The 20,613-nt window shown below is 42.9% G+C and overlaps 1 protein-coding gene across 3 annotated transcripts in view; it reads right to left on the reverse strand.

Moving 5' to 3' along the window:
- Nucleotides 1–7,359: 7,359 nt before the first annotated feature.
- The window catches only part of LOC147903513 (uncharacterized), a 36,717-nt gene continuing 23,463 nt past the window's right edge, over nucleotides 7,360–20,613 (reverse strand). The window contains exons 5-6 of one of the 3 annotated variants that reach the window (XM_087372756.1): nucleotides 8,510–8,635; nucleotides 7,360–7,540 (exon numbers count right to left, since the gene is read on the reverse strand). In XM_087372756.1, coding sequence (XP_087228882.1) covers nucleotides 8,543–8,635 — 93 coding nt within the window. In that variant the 3' untranslated portion in view covers nucleotides 7,360–7,540; nucleotides 8,510–8,542. Of the gene's footprint in view, nucleotides 7,541–8,207; nucleotides 8,636–20,613 lie in introns of those variants that run through there. The other 2 variants (XM_087372755.1, XM_087372754.1) reach the window with 2 other exon arrangements.

Here is a 20,613-nt window from a genome sequence, read left to right on the forward strand (position 1 = left end):
AAGACTTTGAATACTCAATGAATAAGGAAACATGTTGCATATATTCATAGATGAAATCTGTGTTGGGAACAACAGGGGAAGGATACCAGATAGATAGTCAACATACATACACACATATCAAGAATGGGCACAAAAGGAAACTAAAATAGGCCTCCACCGCCTAATTGACATAAGTCGTTGCATGTTTGATGCATGAAGTAAAAGAGTGGTTGAAATTGCTGCCATCTAGAAAAGAGTTGTATGATGGAATCAAGAACTTGGTTCCATTGAAGAAAGTAGCTTTGGCACTCCTCTTTCCTTATTATATTGTTAGTTGGAATAGGATTCACAACCTCAATGCTTCCTATCCGCATTCCAGAGCGAGCAAGTGCTCCTAGGCCCCAAGATATTGACTCCATATCAACTCTTTGTTGGGGAGAATAGGGATTCCTCTCAATTCTGAGGTGAAGAGGGACCTGAATGATCTCCAGGTCTTCTGCTTGGACTAGCTTCATTTGCAACTTCCTACGCTCGCTTAACTGCTTCTACTCTGTGCGCACTTCTGGCTTCCTCTTTGGCCTACATAGCTTGAGCCTAGCCCATGCATTGACTGATGTCTTCATTGCAAGCTCTAATTGCTTCCAGACCACAAGCACGGAATGTCTCAATTCGGCATGCTTGCACACCTTGAAGCCTAGCTCGGCATAACGTAATGGTTTTTTCATGACCATGCAAAACGCATTCTATAGGGGCATTAGCCTCTACTAACATCATGGTAGTAGCTCGCTCATGCTCCTTCTTTGTTGTATCCAATTAAGAGGGTGCGGGTGATGTACATTTTCACTCTATGGAATAGGCCACCTCTCACCTACAATAGGGTTAGTTTCTAGAACATGCCATCTCTCACCTACAATAGGGTTAGTTTCTAGAACAGGAAGTTCAAAATATATAGGGTGAGAAGGTAGAGCCAAAAATTACATGTGCACATCATGTTCGACAAAAGTTCATTTGCTTCATTTCACCAAGGAGGTTGAGGAGGTAAAGTAAGGGCAAAAGAATGAGCATAGATTTCAAGCCAAAAATAGAGTGCTCGTTGATGCCTCTGCAAAACTTTGATGCGTTGAGTAGCTTGCCTCTTTATGATCAAAAACCTCCTTTAAGGCATTATATTACTCCTTATAGTCAACATTACATAAAATACCTTCATCTACATTAATAGTTATAACTTTACGCTTGCCTTTATCTGCTACTAGAGTATTTTGCACATTAGAACCAATAGGTTGTGGTAGAGCTCTATTTGAAGGGAGATCTGCAAAATTGTGATTACTACCATTGACTCTACCATCTGGAGGCAGGATGTCAAGAGGCAAAATTTTTGGCACATGACAGGTTGGTCGAACTAAAAGAGATTGCCACTTTGAAAAATGTTCAGACCATTCTCGCCGCACCTCATTAGTTAAGGCCTATGATAGATCATTCAGCTGGCAAGTATTAATCAAAATTTCCCCTGGCTGAGTATTTAGATGTGTCGCCAATGATTCATAAATTTGTCTACAAACTACTACTTCAGTTAATAGGCCTGACATAATCTGCGTGCAACTATCGTACAGATTCCAGCCGTTTATCTGCCTCTGCCAGTCGACGCTCCAAAGAATGTAGGTGTATGACTTGGCTTCTGAGAGATTGATTCTCTCTCCAAAATGCTTCTACAAAAGCTTGTAGCTCTTGTTGGCTCTGCAAGGCATCTGATTCTCCTGAAACGTTGCTGCTACAAACAATAGAAATTGGACACACCCCTCCAAGTGTGCAGGATGTCATTTAGCTCTTGGGACATCCCAAGGATTAGAAGCGATTGTTGCCACCAGAGTTGAATCTTCCACTGTCACTGGAGGTGGCAAAGCCAAAACATCAGGAACAATAGGAGTCTCCACAACAGTAATTTGAGGATGAGTAGCCAACAGATCAATTGGTGACCATCTTTATTGTCTCAATGATCACTGGTTGGACTGCATCATCCAGTTCGAGGGTGAAACCCATAGATATTTTAATTTTCTTCTTGCCACATTGCAATGACAAAGTATTATGCTCCCAATTTTGCTTCACACGTGCTTGTTGCAACCAAGGTCGGCATAGCAAGAAGCTATATTCTGGGGAATACACTTCCATATTAAGGACAACAAAAGATAGTAGGAAGGGGATACCACAATATCATGACAATAGACTTCACGATCCCAATAGGTTGTACATGATTTACCGTTTGCACAAGGAACGATGTTGGTTCCCAGTGCAACCATCCCATCTCTTGGCATGTCTTCAGTGTGATGATATTAACTCCTGAACCATTGTCAATCATGACTTGATTAAACCACTTGCCCTCATATTGAGCAGAGATCATTGGAATTCACATATCTGTCAAGGGAACAGTTGGAATAGGGGAAAGCTCTGCCTAGCAAATTGCTATCCAAGGTGACAAAGTGTCTTCTGGTAAAGACTCAATCAACCTCTTAAGAAATTGGGGAACTAATTTCATCAATTATCCCAATGGAATATGAATCAGTGCCTCCAATAGAGCACCCAAACTAGAATTGGTGATCTCGAATTGGGCCGGTAACTTAGCTTGCTTCGTTCCCACCTTCAGGGTCTATGTATTTGAAAAAATAGTTGACATTGGCAGCATCTCCGCAGATGAACTGCCATTCACATTGTCCTTCAATGTTTCTTTGATCACTGTAACTTGTGACTCATGGCTCATAGTAACCATGTCTAGAGAGAAGTTAACTTTGCAAGGTGTCGAAGGAAGAACTACCTCTTTCGCGATCCACTCCGCAACTTGTGTTCGAACTTGTTCCTGAGTAGGCCAACAAGGTGGAGGGACCTTGCTACTTGCCAAACTCTTTACTAATAAGCCTGCTCTGGTAACTATGTTGACATCTGGCATGACCTGCAGATCGTCCTCCACTATCTGAACCATTGAGTCACTAGGCATTTTAGCACTCTGCTGCTGGCACTCAGTCTTCTTCCGATCATATTATTAGGCTTCAAAACATTCTAATCTCCAATGCCCATCTCCCATGCATAAATGGAATTTCTTTAGAATATTAGTACTGCATCCTCCTCCGCTTCCATGTCCATTGCCATGAACGTTGCCTCTGCCGCCTCTAGACAAAGAGGAAGTGTTGGTATCATCAGTTCCTTGATTCTGGACAAAGGAAACTATTGCTTCCTTAGAATTTAGGTTACGAGCCCATTGTCCTCGTCCGTTATATTTGGCAACTACTTGTGTTAGGAGTATTAGATGCATAGATCGCACACCACCTTTCATTGAGAGCACAATCCACAAACATGTGACCAGGATCCCGATAATGACTGCACCAGAGATCCTTTAGAAGCTTACCAGCCGAAGACTCTCTGGTTCCTGAGAGGTATCCTTATTTTTGGGGACTTGTTGGATTTCTCTCCTCCTCAGCATCCAACTCCTCGTTGTTGCCATTGTTTGAGCTTTCATCAGAACTGCCAGAAGCCATATCCACATCAATGCGGTGGTGCTTCTTATGTTTGGGGGAATTCCTCTTGCCTTTTCTTTTACTGGCTTTGCGGCGTGTGGACCTACCATGCAAGGATTCTCCCCTTTGGATCACTTGGGCCATCACATCAGCCAACATGGTCTATATCTGTTCGCAACCCTTAGGACAACCCGAGATGAAGTATTCGTTTAGCACCTCACCTGCTGCAAGTTGATTAGCTTGAGAGACTCGTTGCAGCATCTGTCGCAAAACTAAGTTGCATAATCTTTGATGTCTTGATCACCTTCTTTCAGTGTCTACAAGCCTTCCAAGACTTGGAGAATAGTTTCTCCTTGGGAACCTCTGCAAAAAGGTGATTTTAATATCATATGATCGACTGCATATTCAGCCAACCATTGGGCTACTTTCTCTCTCAGAGTTCAAAGACTGCTTCTTTTTGTGCAACCTCATTTGGAACATATTGAGGAACATTTAGGCATGTACACCTTCTAGAATTGACATACATGTGCATCAGGATCTTCGTTGGATTTTCCCGCAAAGCGAGTGTACTTAACTTGCGGTGAGGCTACCATTTGTGGAATCAGTGCAACGACCACACCAACAGCTACAGCTGGAGGTACATGTGGCATGACCACAAAAAGCAATCAACATAGTAAAGAATTTAAATTTCATCTGGAGGGCTAATAGGATGTTGATTGCACCGAACAGGTCTCTCTGGAGGGCAAGACTTGGTACGTCTGTGGCTCGCCTCCAAGTTCTTCGACCCGCAAACTCTGATGATTCACCATCATGGTCAGAATTGTTGCTTGGTGAGCCCTCATCATCATCAGACGAAGATCGACGACGTCGCCTAGGCAAGCAAGTCATAGGAACAATCGGCTCAGGATTACCTTGAGACCGAGTGCGCATGTGGCTCCTATAAAGAAAGTACTTGGAGACAAATAAAACAACAATGAAGACTAACGATAGCTGAAGAAGAAATATATATCACCAAAGGAACTCAATACAAGATAAGAGATATCTGAGAAAGAAACTATGGAGGGAGCAAACAGCAGTCCTTCAAAACAGCCAACTGAAGTGGACTCTGCACTAGCTCCACTAGCTGGATCTGGACCAATCCTGGGTCAGCAAACTATTGCCAGAAGAGCAAAGGTTTGCTACAGAATTAGGGGAAATAATACAGCAGCAGTAGAGAAATAAGTCGATGCTGATCTGGAGCAGTAGCAAGAGAGGATGATGAAGTAGAGACAGAGGACACAGAGATGCTGGCGCTGAAGCAGAGGAGCCAGAGATGCTGGAGCGGAAGCAGATGATGCTGGAGAGGATACAGAGGATGCTGGAGAGGATGCAGAGGATGCTGGAGAGGATGCAGGAGTGGAGGCAAAGGAGGCAGAGGAGGCAGAGACAACAGAAATGCTGGAGCGCAGGTGTGCAACAGCCTGTTCCAAAAAAGGTGAGTTAGTAGCTAGGGGGCTACTGCCTTTTATAGGCCTGACCCATCTGGTCGGCCAATTATGGCCTTTCTGGCCATTTGTTTAGCCCTGACCTCTGTGTTTGGAGATTTGCCAGTTTTGGCCTTTCTAGCCATTTGTTTGGCCCTGGCCTCTTCTTGCCTATCTTAACAGCTCCTCCTTGCACTTGTTACTGTTGAGGGTATGAATGCATTCGTGCAAGCATCAAATCAATTTATGTGCTAATTCAATGAAGGGCAAGTTACATCTGTGGAATGCTGCTTGTTGGTTCTGGTGGCTACGATGTCACGTTCCGCATGCTCAATCTGTTGGTGAAGGTACGACTACCCCAATAGTGGGGACACGGTGGTGAAACCATAGACTAGACACGTGCATCAAGTGAACTTCATTGGTCTATTGGTGAGTCTAATTGTAATGCAAAGATGCAATACATATTGTCGAAAACAAGTTGATCAAGAGAATAGAAAAAGAATAAGACTCTAAATACACAATGAATAAGGAAACATGTTGCATATATTCATAGGTGAAGTCTATATTGGGAACAACAGAGACAAGATACCAGACAAATAGTCGGCATACATACACACATATCAAGAGTGAACATGAAAGGCAACTAAAATAGGCCTCCATGCCTAACTGATATAACTGGTTGCATGTTTTATGCATGGGCAATACATCCCTTGGTATCTGAGCTTACTATTTAAGGTAAAGGGGTGAGTTTATCCTTTACAGCAAGGTCTACAATGAAATGGATGGACTTTGATGGGGTAATTAGTGGTCCTTTTGATGCTTGAAATGAACCTTATTGGTTTTGCAGCAAAACAATCTAGAGTGACAAAGTCTATGAACCCTTGTGATTTAGTTGTACGCGTACAAGATAGAAGAAAATCATCACCCATTACAATCCCTCTTCGAACACCCAAAACAAAAGGCAAGAACGTTAATTAATCACAACATACACCCTCATATAAAAGAGGTCAATCGATCACTACAATTCATCATCCAACGACAAGGAATTATCCAAAAACATAAGGCCGTCAAATCATGAAGAAACGTGAGGTAGGGAAATTCACTCACCTCGAGTATCTCAATTTTCACTATGTGTCATCACGCAATTGTTTTTAACCTTTAGAGATACATTTTGGATGCTCCATTTTGTTTGCTTGCTATATCTAGATCATGAAGACACCCTTGGAATGTATAGTCCTTAATAATCAATTCTCGATCGATTATGCTTGCAGTCACAATAGGAATCTTGATTTTCATTGTGTGTCATCATGTAGTTGTTATCTTTAGTTATTGTTTACCCACTCACAACTCACAAAGAACCTTTGACATTTGTCTAGGGAAAGGCCGTGCAATCACACAAGAATCCAAAATTTCTAGTGCATGTCATCACGCAGTTGTTTTTCATCTTTATGAATCAATTTTGGATGCTATTTCGATTCTCCTTCTTGCTTGCTTTCTCTATTGTTTTTGCTTGCAGCTCACAAATTAGATGCCTTTACAATGCCCTGCAAGGTACTACATGAGGTTAAGCAAGAACATTAGATGTCTTTGGAATCTCTTGCAAGGAAATGCGTGAGGCTAAGTAAGAAATATGAGGCCAAGGAGTGACCTTTGTAATCACCACACAAACTCCCAAATTTCACTGCGTCATCATGCACTTGTTTTTCACCTTTCTAGACACTTTTTAGATACCATGGCTTCTACTTTTTCTTAGCTCGATTTTGTGTTTCCCCACTTAGCAACTCAAGGATTATTGCTCGCCAATTTTGAAACCAACTTGGGAACCCCCTGCAAGGGAAGGCCCTCAACTTCCCTAGGAAATCTCAAGCAAGAGACAAAGTACCTAAGTAATCCGATTTTCACTGCAGGTAATCATGTAGCTATTTTCTAGCTTTATAAACACATTTTGGATGCCATGTCCTCTACGCCCCTTTGTTTAATTGCTTTAATCTTCCCCCACTTTGGGAAACTCCTAGTTATACCCTCTTCTGTTGCTCGCATAATTTTTTAAAATCCTAGTTAATATCCACTACGATCAATGTACTTTTCACCTTTTTCAAGATGATTTGTCTTTGATAGTTGTGATCACTAGCAATGTGAATACCATACTAATATTGCCTCATCATGACATAGTACTAGTACCTCAACTCCTATTTTATTGTTGATGAATGTTGAAGTCTAGCATAGGCATTTTTTCATTAACTACACCTATCTCTGTTTTCACCTCTAACAACATGACTAAAGTATTACCTACCTTCCCTTGGGAGGCCCCTAACTGTCTACTACTAACGTGTTGTGAAAGATAAAAATCCCAATATTTGAATGGCTATGATGTTTAAGAATCATCATGAAAATCTCAAAATGTCCTTCATCGCCTCACGGACTCAAAGCAAGAGGTTATGCTATACATCAAAAGCAGTAGAAAGAAATCGACTATGTAATGTAGGGTTTGCAAATGAGAATTGGCAACATGTTAAAAATCACCTCACATTTAACACAAGTCTACTGTTAAGGTTTGTACCATCTTTTGTACCCTCTTCTGCACCACCATCTCATCTGCACCACCATGGCTATGGTTATGGAGAGGCATTAGGAAGTAATTAGAAAAAAGAAAGCAATATCTCATTTAATTGAAAAATTGCATTACTAAGTGATGAAGATACTTTGAATGAAGGGCATATTTCCTCGTGGCATGTAGCAAGAGTTACAATGAAGGTGAGAATATGGAGAGCAAGAAACAATAAAATCTCTCTCAAGGAAGTACCAAAACGAGCTAACGATTGTTGTAGAAATAACAATAGAGATTATCGACAATCTCAAATGTTTGGGGAAAATTTGTTATGGTGCTTCATCTTTTGCCAAATAAAGAATAGACTTTCAAGATAGTGACTCTTGATAGTGTTTGAATCTTATTCTTCCTTTTTTGTATACAATTGTAACTTCTCTATAAATATGGACCCTTTTATTTGAAAAAAAAAGCATGGGTATGGTTTCACGTACTTGACCACGGTTTAACAGGTGAGTGTTTCACAATGTGAATGGGCTATGGATATATCATTGGATACTTAATGGCAGGAAGACCCCTACCGGTATTGCGACCAATTGCAAAGCTAGACGAATAGTCTCAAATACTCAAAAGCACACTCTTAGAGCTCTCAAGAGACTCTAAGTGGCAGTGCGAAAGCTCTAAGGACATATCTAGGAGTCATGGTATCTCTCCGAGTACAAGATAACAGCTCGACCAAAAACTTGTTCAGAGAGGATTGAAAAAAAAGGTGTGCTTTCTGTCAGAACCTCCAATCTTGTCTCCTTACTGCAAAATTTTCAACGTGTCAAGGCAATGACCAGACTAAATTACTTAATCAAATGCTAATCAAGCAGGTATACGCCGATAGAATGGTGCCACCCACCCTACCTCAGACCACCTATATTTTAAATTAAGCTATTATGAACCAATATTTTGTACAGGCTCCTCTTTTCACAATAAAACTTCTCAAGTCTTTATGGGATTGAGATTGGAGCAACCTAGGATCCAAAGTTGTAACTGGATCTGCTCTTTTAGTTGGCCTTTGCCTTGACTTTCTTCGTCTTCTTGTATGCCAAATTTTTCATACCTAGGAAAATTACCAGCGCCCCGAACAGAGACAGGTTCTGCACAAAATTACATCAGTCTCTCTCTCTCTCTCTCTCTCTCTCTCTCTCTCTCTCTCTCTCCCCAAAACTAAGAAAAGGATGAGAGCATAAAGAGCATAAAACAAGAGCCCTCTTTTTCTAGATTTCCATGCAAATAACAACCACTAGATTGATTCATTTTTTACTGAAATTTTTGTAACAGCTTCTTTCTTATATTGAGTAGCTGTTTCAAAAAAACATTGTGCGCAGTTTAAAAAAGGCTCAAAGATTTTACGAGTTCAAACAATGGTTTTGCATGGTTTCAACTGATCAGACTTTTCCAGAAGATGGTTTTGTAGGCACTTTCTAGAGTCACAGCTGGACAACATTCAGCCAATCAGTCCTGTTCATTTGACCTTCTTGCTTTTTCACTCGTGCATTGATGCTGCATATCTGTGCCTTAGCATGACAAACTAGAATCATATCCAAGGCTAGTTAACCCCATCCTCATCCAAGACACCCTCAGAGCAAGTCGTTGCAACTTCCATATATGATACTTCTTCAGAAAAGAGCACTTACCTCTTTTGAGTAAAGCTTGTCTTGTAGATTTTTGTAAAGCCCTCTGGGATTTTGTGCTCTTACTGCATGCGTGCAGACCTCATAGCATTAAATGCTGCTTTTTTGGAACGTGTTTGTGCTGCCTCATACTATGTCTTAAGCAATTGCCTTCACATGGATCACCAGCTAGTGCGATACAAGCTGATTGTGGCACTCTTTGAAACCATCAAATACAATAGCTGCAACAGTTACGTTTTCCATAGGCGGCTGTACAATATACAGCTTGTGTCAAAGCTTTAGGACCAATGCCACTTGTAAATGGTCCCTCCTGATTTCCATAAAACAATAACTGCACCAAAGCAAGAACGACTTGCTAATTGGGACATGTGCCAACATAGGAAGAGTGCCACTTAATGTGAATAAAATTGGTGGAGATGGCAGAGGCACTCCTTCAATCCATAATGCCCTCAGGTATAAAACGGGCAGAAGGGGTTGAGCCTTCCTTTTTCCAAAACAATGGGAAGAAGAGGAACAACTTGACTCAACAAAACATACAAGAAACCAATACAACCAATAAAAATGGCAAAAAGAGAAACCTTCTAGGTCATCCCTGCAATAGTGATCGGTCTCCACAATCACTCGGAAGCACATTCACCCCCTTCCGAATCAAATGAATGAACCTGAATAACAAATCCAGTGGCATCGATCCCACAGGAGGAGCAACCTCAGAAGCAAGAACCTAAAGCAAATATAGTGGTGATAGAGGAGCTGTTCTTGGTAGTTTCCCTAAGAATCCCCAAGACAAGAGTTGTAAACAGTGAGGGACTATCAGATTGTCAAACATTGAGTTTAGTGCAACAGAGTAGATTGTCAAACATTGAGTGTTAGTGCAACAGAGTCAGATTTCTTTGAAAGTTGAAGAACAACACATGGTGCTTAGATTCCCTGATTGAGGGTGAGGCAATCAATACTGAGGGGAAAGAAGATGAGTTGTACCTGCTACTTGGAGACTTCAAGAGCAGTACAATGACGACTATTGCATGGCTCCAAAATTACAGGACAATGAAGAGGATGACACTCAGGAGGTGTGCCGGGCTTGTTACAATAGCAAAAAATATCCAAATGTACATCCGAAAGGTATTTTTCTCATTATATATTTATGAACTCAATAGAATGTTGTGAAGTATCATTGCAGACCCAGTTAAAGACTTTGTGTCGGAGACTGGAGAGCCACAAATGGAGTGTATGGTTGGCACATTGGGAGACGCAGGGTCTGAAAATGCTCACATTAAGCAGTGCTTGAGAGACAAATGAGGTCCCAGGTCAGTTTCTGGACAGAAACTTGGTGCAGGGGATCTTAGGAGGGCCAACCACTAACATATCTCGCGCAAGGATCGACTTGGAGATTCACAATGATATCAAACAGATGATCACTACCAATTCGAGTGGCGACATCATGGACCAGCTACCCAATATGGCTTACGTAAAGTGTGGATGATGCAAAGAAGATTCCAAATGACATGTACCATGCCATCAGAGAGTAGAACCTGGAGTACAAAATATAATGTTTGGACTAAATTTGATGAATGCATTCAATAGATTCATGGGCATTCTTCCTAACAAGCAGATGGAGCCATTCTTTGAGGATTGGATTGCAGCCCATATGAGAAAGGGTGTTGGAGAATATGCCATATGGGTCACATTCCAACATGTAAGCCCCCATATGAAAAGCACTGGGGGAGTGACACCTGTAGGGAAATAGGAGATATGGTGACAGATAAACAGGTTGCCACATGGTTAGCAAATAGGCTGCCATATGGGCAGTATATTGATTTCCTTCTTGTTTATTTAATCATCCACCCATTAGCATAGACCTGTCTGAAGGACAGCCATGGTGTTGGCCATCCTTTGGGCCACAGATGGGCCCTTGCATTGGGCTGGACAGCAGCCAACAGTGGGCCCCATATGTGGGGCATTTAGGGGCACAGACTGGTTGGCCAGCCAACAGACTAGGTCGGCCAATTCAGATCTAGTCAGCCATATCTCAAAGGGCAAAAGGCCTCTACAAAGCCCCATTGTGGGGACAGATGAGCACAACATGTGGAGCATTTGGTAGCCACCTTGTGGCAACATCACATGTGATCTAGAATGGCATTGATGGTCCGTGGACAATCTAGAATGGCTTTCTAAAAATGCAGTTTGTGTAATCATTTGGGGCATGTAAATGTTCAATTGCCGTAGTTACAGGCATGTAAAACGACCTTCTTCAATGTACGCATGAATGCTCTTTGAGGGAGTGGATTGATCATATTCTTTGATAGGTGGGTATAGGCCTTGGGTAATTGAGAAGGGTGCCATAGGCCATAGAAAGAGTATCAATGTCAGAGAGAAAGAGAATGCAATGGAAAGAGTGTCAACTCTCCACATGTAAGGCCCCATGTGAGAGGGATGAGGGGAAGTAATAGATGTGAGAGGGATGAGGGGAAGTAATGAGGGGAAGTAACAGATGTGACAACATAGTGTTTGGGATTTCACAAAGGTGGCCCAACTAGAGCACACATGGACTACACATGGGCAGTGAAGGTGAATGAAGTGTGAGAAAATTAAATTGGTAGTATGCACGCAGCAAAATGGCTATCAACAAGGCAACACTATTGGTTTCCATAATGGGCAAAGGTCCTACCTACTATATGGGTACCATTTTAAGGCACAAAACAGTGTGCTGAAACATACAATCAGAGATGCAGCTCGTTCCTTCAAGAGAGCACACCCAGGCACTAGAAGGGGCAGATAAAGGCAGCAGGAGGGTGCTGCAGAGGTACCAGCAAGCAGAAGCAGCCCTTAGCACCTGTGCAGACCTTAGTCAATGAACGCAACATAAGTGTGCAGCAATGGTTCTGAAAAAAGTTTTGGGGCTCCTTTCTAAGCCACTGAAGACCTTAGTTGAGAGGCACAAAATAGAAGGAGAGAGAAGCAGGAGCACAACAATGCAGTGAAAGCCAAGGTGAGGTTATGTAACCCCCGAACTCACACTGTGGTATACTTGGAATCCAAAACTTATTTTCCTTATTGTGTACTTAGTTGTGAAAGGTACAACAATCGGATCCACTCTCTTATCAAAACCCTCGAAAGACCAATTCTTGACGCATTCAAGATCTGCAACAACTCAAGACTGTTTTCCAAGAGCATGTTCAACTAATGCAGGGATTCCAGAATACTTGGCAACTATAGTTGACAGCTCAAGCAAAAACTACAAAAGGAGTAGGATAAAAAGAACAAACTTACTTCATGTCGTGCAAAGCAAAACAATGAGATACAAGACTTAAAAGAGGAGCTCATTCAACTCAAACAAATGCTCGCAATTGACACCAATCCCTATCAAATATCTACACCAACTGTCAAAATTCAAAAGGAGTCGTCAAAAATATCAAGAAAGATCAAAGATGACTCCAAAGAAAATCACACAATCAGATTGCAAAAAAAGAAAATGTCAACAAGGACTCATCAACCGAAAAGGAAAGAGTCATTCAACCACAACAGGCATTCCAATCCATATAATTGGGTGCAATGGCAACAACCAAGGACAAAATCTGTCTGGATACCAAAGAAAGATGTGCACTACTTTGTACCGAATAAACATCAACACTTGGATAGAAGATTAAGATGGACATGGATCGCCAAAAGATGCATCAAGAAAGTCGAAAATCCCCATGTTCCAACAAAACTGGCAACTACTGATAGACCATGCAATGAGCTACAGGAACTTTGGATACCTAACCGACAATGTGCAGAACCTGCAGAGAGTTCTTCTATGTCCATAAAAACAAGGCACACACTAAGCATGAAGTCATCCAATACAAATGTTCCTCAACAAAAAGAGCTCCCATCCAATCCCGCAACAAAATAAAATACTTTCAACTCAACAAAATCAAGCCGAAGGGATCCAAAGCATAGAAAATTTAAAATATAAAGCTCCATGCATCAGCACAAAAAGAAAAATCAGCAGAGGCATGCATAATTGATGGGTGGGACAGGAATCCAAACATCCATCATTTGAAATGATGAGGTTACACTTTTGACAAATGCAAATCAACAAATGAACTTAAGTGTCAACTTCAGCTTGCCAATACTCTTATCAACTCAAGCACAAGACTAGGCAAGATTCAACAAGATCCAAAGACCAACAAGAATGAAGTTTCTCCAGGAAAAATGTTCCCAATGATGGTCTTTTACATAAAACAGACGAGAGAAGAGGAGCAAGAGTTTGACTCCCAAGAAGACAAAAAAGTATGCTTCAGCCCAGCACTCAATAAATGTTAGAGAAGCTCATGGAACATAATTAGCTCCTCTCATCCTAGCTAAAAGAAAATTCATTGCAGCTGGAAGAAAAAGAAGACAATTGGAGGAGAGCAAAGGGAGCAAGCTCAGAAGAAGACAAGGGAATCTTGGATTTCAAAAAACTGCTCTTATTGATGCACAAGGAGTGCAAACATGAGGAGGTACTTAGACATGACAAAATGACCCAAGCCAAGAAGTATCACCAACTCAACTGGGAAGCCAATGTTACTTCAACACAAACAAATGTTGTCCACTATGCAAGCTAGCATGAGCACAATGCTTCCCACATCCACACCAGCTTCGACATCAGTGAAGGTTACTCCGCTCACCTGATTCATGCCGCTTCACAAAATATGACGCTAAGTGCGACCACTCAACTAACTTATAATTTGTTCACTAGTTTGTTGCTCAATTTCTATTAGCACGTATTCAAGACGAACAAGACAAAGTCCACTTAGCAAGCCTCTCACCTGACCGATGAGGCGGTCACATGATGGCAGCATTGGGTCAATAGTCATACTGACCCTAGCACGCATGTCACCCATTTCGTATGGGATACTCCGCATAGGACCGAAAAACTTTCTTTCATAGTTCACATGGAATCTTTCCAACAAGATGCGACATGATATAGGGGATCCAATGGTTCTGAGAGTACTCACCTATGCCTGATTGGCAGCAAGATTCCTTCACTATTGTCGAAACTATATGAGCCGGTCATCAACCATGGGGACAAAAGTATTTCAGCGATTCCTCTGATTTTCCATATCCAAGCAGCTCGTATCCCTCTGATTTCCCACATCCAAGCAGCTTGTGATATTCGCAAAGATGCGCTTGTGTATGTCCGCTACCATTTGAATGAAGTGCAACTCACTCCTCCTTTGAGGCAAGGCATGGCCGATCTCATCCAAGAGTTCCAAGGTATTATGCTCCGGAATGATTTACCACCCCAACTGCTACCTCACAGACAAGAGGACAATCGCATCGAGTTAATTCTAGACTCTACCCCACCAAGCAAGTTTTTGTATCATTTATCTAAATCTATGGAGGGAGAGTTAGAACAACAATTGACTTAGTTACTGCATGCTGAGTTTATCTCGCCATCTTCATCGCCATTTGCGGCTCCAATATTATTTGTACATAAAAAGGATAAGTCCGCACGATTATCCATGGACTATATGGCACTTAATAAGATCACAATCAACAAATCAATTTCCTATGCCCCGCATAGAGTACATCTTGAAGCGACTAAATGGAGGAAAATATTTTTCCAAGATAGACCTTAACAATGGTTATCATCAGGTCCGAATCTTTGACATTGACATCCCAAAAACAATATTCAAGATAGAGTGAGCTCATTACGACTTCGTAGTCATGACATTTAGTCTAAAAATGCACCACCAACGTTCAATAAAATAATGTCATGAGTGTTCGTTGAGCATATAGGAGTGTTCATCTTTTTAGATGATATCCTAATTTTTTCAGCTACAGCAAAGCAACAATTGAAGGATGTGCAGAAAGCCCTTGAGCTTTTGCATGACAATCAGCTTTATCTCAATGCCAAAAAGAGTGAGTTTGGGCTCATGGAAATACAATATCTAGGCTATATTATCAATGCAAATGGCATCCACTTGGACCACAAAAAGGTTCAGGCCGACAATTCCCACGACGGCTCAAGAGATCCAATCCTATGTTGGGATTTGCTAGGCCTACAGCTCTCGCATGCCCCGATTCTCCACCACTTCAACACCCTTAATAGATTTATTAAAAGGGGTTAAGACACGCCGGCGAAAGATTTCAATCACCGAAGCAGCTTTGCAGACTTAACACAATTTGCAACTGCAGGTCCAATTATGAAATAGCATCTTGGGAGAATCCATCCCTGGTCATCAGAGACGCAAGTAATGTGGCCATTGGGGCAATTTACAGCAAGAAGACAAGCCCATGACTTACTATAGCAAAAAATTGAATGACGCAGAAAACAATTATTCTATCTAGATAGAGAGCTCCTTGGAGTCATTCAAGCATTGAAGCATTGGAAGCCATTCCTTTATGGACGAGCTTTCACAATCAAAACAAATCATCAAGCCTTAAAATGGCTTCAAACAATGCCAAGCTCATAGTGGAGTGATCCGATGGAGTCAAATTTTTCAAAAATTTGAGGGTATGATAGAATATGTCCCTGGAAGAATAACCCCATCGTCGGCGCTCTAAGTAGCAAAGCATCCATTTAGACAGTTCCAGGGACAACTGTGCTAGAGATTCAAGGAAAGACCTCGATTCTATGAAGGCACACTACGTGGATTCAGCCGAGTTCGGCACTCAATATCAATTAGCCACGACTTTGCCACCCGGCCACTACTCAATCCAAGAATGGTGGCTTTTCTACAAGCATAGATTATGTGCGCTTAAAGACAAGCGGCATGCTCTTCTCCATGATGCCTACTGCGCCCTCACAAGTGGCCGTAGAGGCATCAATAGCACATTGGAGAAACTAGAAGGCTACTTTTACTATCCAAAATACGAAAGGATGCGTACAGTTATGTGCAGAGATGTCAAATCTACCAAAAAGCCAAAGTGTACTATCAGAAGACAATAGGTTTGCTTATGCCCTTACCAATCTCAGAAGGCCCTTTCCACAATATCACCATGGATTTCGTAGCACCCTTCCAACATTTGCAAGTACGCAAAATACTCAGTGTCTACCCATTGTTGATCGCTTTAGCAAATTTTGTATACTTATTCCTTGCAAGTAGACAACCAATGCAAAATATGTAGCCCACTTGTTCATCACACATTGGTATCCTACTGGAGGTTTTGTCACTAACCATTTGTTGGAAAGGTCACTTCCCCATTTGTAAGCCCCCAAATGAGGAAAGCGTGGGGGAGGGAGACCTAGGGCAGAACATGCCCAGAAAAGAGAGAGGGGGGCTGCCACATGGGCAGCACCTCACAAGAGATGAAGGCTGCAACAGATGGCGCCAGAGACAGTGTAGAAGGCGGTGGGGCATTCAAGGATGGAACGGGCCTGCAAAAGGGCAGATCTGGAGCAGCAGGTAAGAACAGGTCTATGGGCAGGTGAAAGGCTTGCATGAGGGCCTGGCAGTAGCACAGCAGATGGCAAGGGAAGGGAGGGGCTGCAGTGGGCAGCACCCTGCCCTTATATAGGGCCAAGGAGCTGGCTGGTCGGACATATGGCCCAGCACACAGCCCCAAAATAGGGGGACGCAGAGGGGGCTAGCCAATCGACTGGCACACACAACAAAGGGGGGGCTGGGCCCCCACTTATAGGCAGGAGTGGTCGGCTGAGGGCCTGATCCAGTCGGCCATTTATGGGCAGACTGGTCAGGTATTTTGAGGGCCTTAGAGGCCTATAAAAGCAGCCCATAGCAGGGCATTACAGCATCCAGCAGTCCAGCAAAATGGGGAGCAGCAGGAGCAGCTACCCACACACCCTCAGGCCTACTTCCAAGAGGCAGAGAAGTCCAAAGAGTGGCTGTACTGGGGCTGGTATCTTGGCTGTCTCCTAGGGCAGCAACAAGCTGAGGTCAATGGAGCACGCGGGCTCAAGTTCTAGAGACATCCGGCAAATAGTAGAAGTACGCGGTGGTAAGATCAAAGGACCATGCTTTGGTGGGACTTTGGATCTATCTCTTTTGTATTGTGTCCATAGCTTTGGACGGAAATACATTCTTTTGGTAGCTTCTATATCTGATTGGATCATTGTCTATTTTATGAGTCTGTACATCTATTTGAAGCACATAAGTTTAAGGAGTTTGTGATTCCACTCCCCACATACATTGTGTGAGCTCCTGGGCTATTCTATCAGTCTTCCGCTATGCGTACCCTCTGTTGGTTGATTTCTAACACCATTACCACAGACAAGGATTCAAAGTTTACCTTACATCTCTGGAAGGCCCTTCTTGAACACATCGGCACCAAGCTCCAGATGTCTAGTGGATTCCATCCACAAACATACACGCAATCAAAGGTATGTAATCACTTGGCATTTGATGTACTAAAATCTTTTTGTCATGATGTGCACTAAAGTGGAAGCAGTATCTTCTGCTCGTACAGGCCTGATACATATTCATCAAGCATTGGTCATATACCATATGAAGCAACTTTCAACTGGAGGTTTTCCTCACTCCTTACCAAGATGTCTCCCCATCTCTTGAAGCCAATAAGACTACATAATCCATGGTAGAGATTACGAAGACCGTTAAAGACCACCTAGCCAAAGCACAAAAAGCGTACACACGCCAAGCCAACGAATCTCGTCGAGATGTCAATTACAAAGAGGATGATTGGGTTTACTTAAGGATTATCAAGCAAAGGTTGAAACATGTAAGCAAGCGATCCCCAATCTCTCCTTCAGAAGCTTTGGACCCTTCCCAATTATCAAAAAGATCAACGACGTCTCCATGAAGTTGCGGCTTCCAAACAGTTGGATGATGCACAATGTCTTTCACGTCTCGTGGTCGAAGCCTTATATTAGCCTAGCACTTAGTGATATCACAGATGAGCAACAAACCAAAGCGATCGATGATGCAAAAGTTATAGAGCCAAAGCAGCTTCTCCTCCATAAATGGAAGCCTGGGTCAAGACCACATCTACGAATTCTACACCAAGTTCAAGGATTGCGGGACACATGAAGCGGTATGGTTAGATGAAAGTTTTTTTCAAGAGTTCCCACAAATATTGGCAGACTAATTTGAAGCGATGTACTTACCGCCAAGTTAAGAAGAACGAAATGTTACATGCACCCCTGCACTTGGGTGGAAGGTGACACCTAGTTGTTAGAAATCGACCAACAGAGGGTACGCACAGCAGAAGACTGGTAGAATATCCTAGGAGCTCACACGGTGTGGTGTGGGGTGTGGAATCACAAACTTCTTAAACTTATGTGCATAGCATAGATGTGCAGACTCATCAATAGACAATGAACCAACCAGATAGAGAAACCACCAAAATAATATATTTCCGTCCAAAGCTATGCATACAATACAAAAGAGATAGATCCAAAGTCCCACCAACGGTGTGGTCCTCTAGGTACTTCTCCTATCTACCGGCTATCTCTAGACTCGAGCCCGCGTGCTCCACCTCGAGCTTTCCGTCCAGATCTCTTCCACCTTGCTATCTGCAAACCAGCCTCGGTGGGCAGCCTTGTGAGTGAGCTAAGTCTGCAGGTCTCCAACCAGGTTCACCTCCAGGATGAGGCCCAACTGCTGCTGCTGGTGCTGCTCCTTCTACTCCTCAAAGGCTGCTCCAAGTGATGATTTATGAGAGCACTAGGCCCTCTCTTTTATAGGCCAAGAGGGCTGGCCAACCAACTGATCCAACAGACCTAAAATGGCCGACCTGCTGGTCGGTCAACCTGTCCCCTTTGGGCCATTAAATGTGTCCCTTCTAGGGCTCAAAACAAGGGCATGTTTGCCCACAAAACTAGGGCACATGCCCTGTAACCGGCCTTTGAATGACAAAAGGCAGTAGATCCTACTTTACTTGCTCACAACAACAAAATACAGCCTGCATATTCCATTGCCATTTCCAAATGCAATACTGAAAGCATACAATTCCACAGCAAAGCATCACTGAATCACAGAAACAAGGGAGGCTAGAATGCCCCTACTCAATAAGCATACACAGTGACACCTATTGGCCCCAACACTTGGCACCCCTTGCGGTATTTCTTTATTTACTGGTTACTTCAATTACAAGGGACTCCCTTCCTGAACTCACTGCAGGTGCAACCCAGTACAATGCCAGCCAGTGGCTGTGCCAAGTGACCAACACCCAGTGCTACCCACTTGGTTCCATTCAGTAGCAAAGCATACCACAAACAGAATGATCAAACCACAAACGGAATGATCCAACATCATACCAAGCAATGCATACTCACAAATCAAGGCCATCACTGAGTCCAAGGCCTACCAAGCTCCCCCATGCAGTGACCCAAAAGGAGCCTGTTTCCAACACGAAACAACCCCAGTAGTGGGTTGACCAACAATCCGTAGATTTTGGCAAGGAGGCTATCCTTGACTGCCTTCCAGAACCAGAATGAATCATGAGAAGAGTCAATCAGCAATCAGCAACCAACCAGCCATGAAGTTGCCCACCCAACTAAGGATTTCAGCCAATAGCAACCTCCGATTTCAGTGTGCACAGCACCAGACAAGAGCCAGGATATAGGCGACCAGGATTATGGCTTCAAACAGTGAAAAAGCAACAATCTGTCACGAAGAATGTCGAGAAAACCATCTGGAAAAGGCCCAGAATGAAGTCGCTCAAGCCCAGGGAGCATGCCAGCAACAAGAGACACCAATAGGAGAAGATCTGTCGTGGAGAAATCAGCAAAAACGCATTCAGCCCAACAGCAGGGAGCTCCACAAATCCGCATGCCCTCAACAAGAGATTGCTTGGTAGGGATGAAGACCTAGAACAGTAGGATAGGGTTCCAGGATCTTCCAGGTGCTTCCAAATGAGACACACACATAGTTGCCAGCCAAAACGGAAAAGGAAGAAACAAAAACAGGGAAAAACCAGGGATTCGGCATTTCTGGCCCCCGCCAAAACGGAAACGGACGAAACGGCAAAATGGTACAATTTGTATATTAAAAAATATTTTTTATATATAATATAATTATCAATAGAGTGCAGATTATACATAATACAATTATTTATACTAAACATACACACACACATAGGACACATGGCAAAGTTTGACCCAAGGTGGACGTGGGCATTTAATGGCTCTAGGGGGTCACTTTTCAAGACATGACCCTAGTGAATGGAACCAAGCTAATAGCACTAGGAATTGCACTTGTTGCACATTTAATCAAAGGTACCCTTTGGACATTAATTTATGCCCCTAGCCCGGTACCCCTAGGCCAAATTCAATGATGGTTAGTTTAATCATGTCGCCGTCATGTCCCCGTGACATGCTCCCCTATATATACAAGGTCCAACCCCCCTATGTGCAGCCATGTTCCAGGCTTGATAGGCTAGCAGCCCTATCATCCTTCCAAACAACGGACCAAGTGTTGGCTCCTTCCGTCGTGTGCACCACTTCTAGGGCTTGCTGCATGTCGCTCTCCTACCCACAACCCTTGCCAACTAGTTTA

Source organism: Dipteris shenzhenensis, chromosome 3, assembly GCF_047967505.1.
Source record: "Dipteris shenzhenensis isolate YYH24624 ecotype China chromosome 3, Dip_SZ_1.0, whole genome shotgun sequence".
In the NCBI taxonomy this organism is placed as follows: domain Eukaryota; kingdom Viridiplantae; phylum Streptophyta; class Polypodiopsida; order Gleicheniales; family Dipteridaceae; genus Dipteris; species Dipteris shenzhenensis.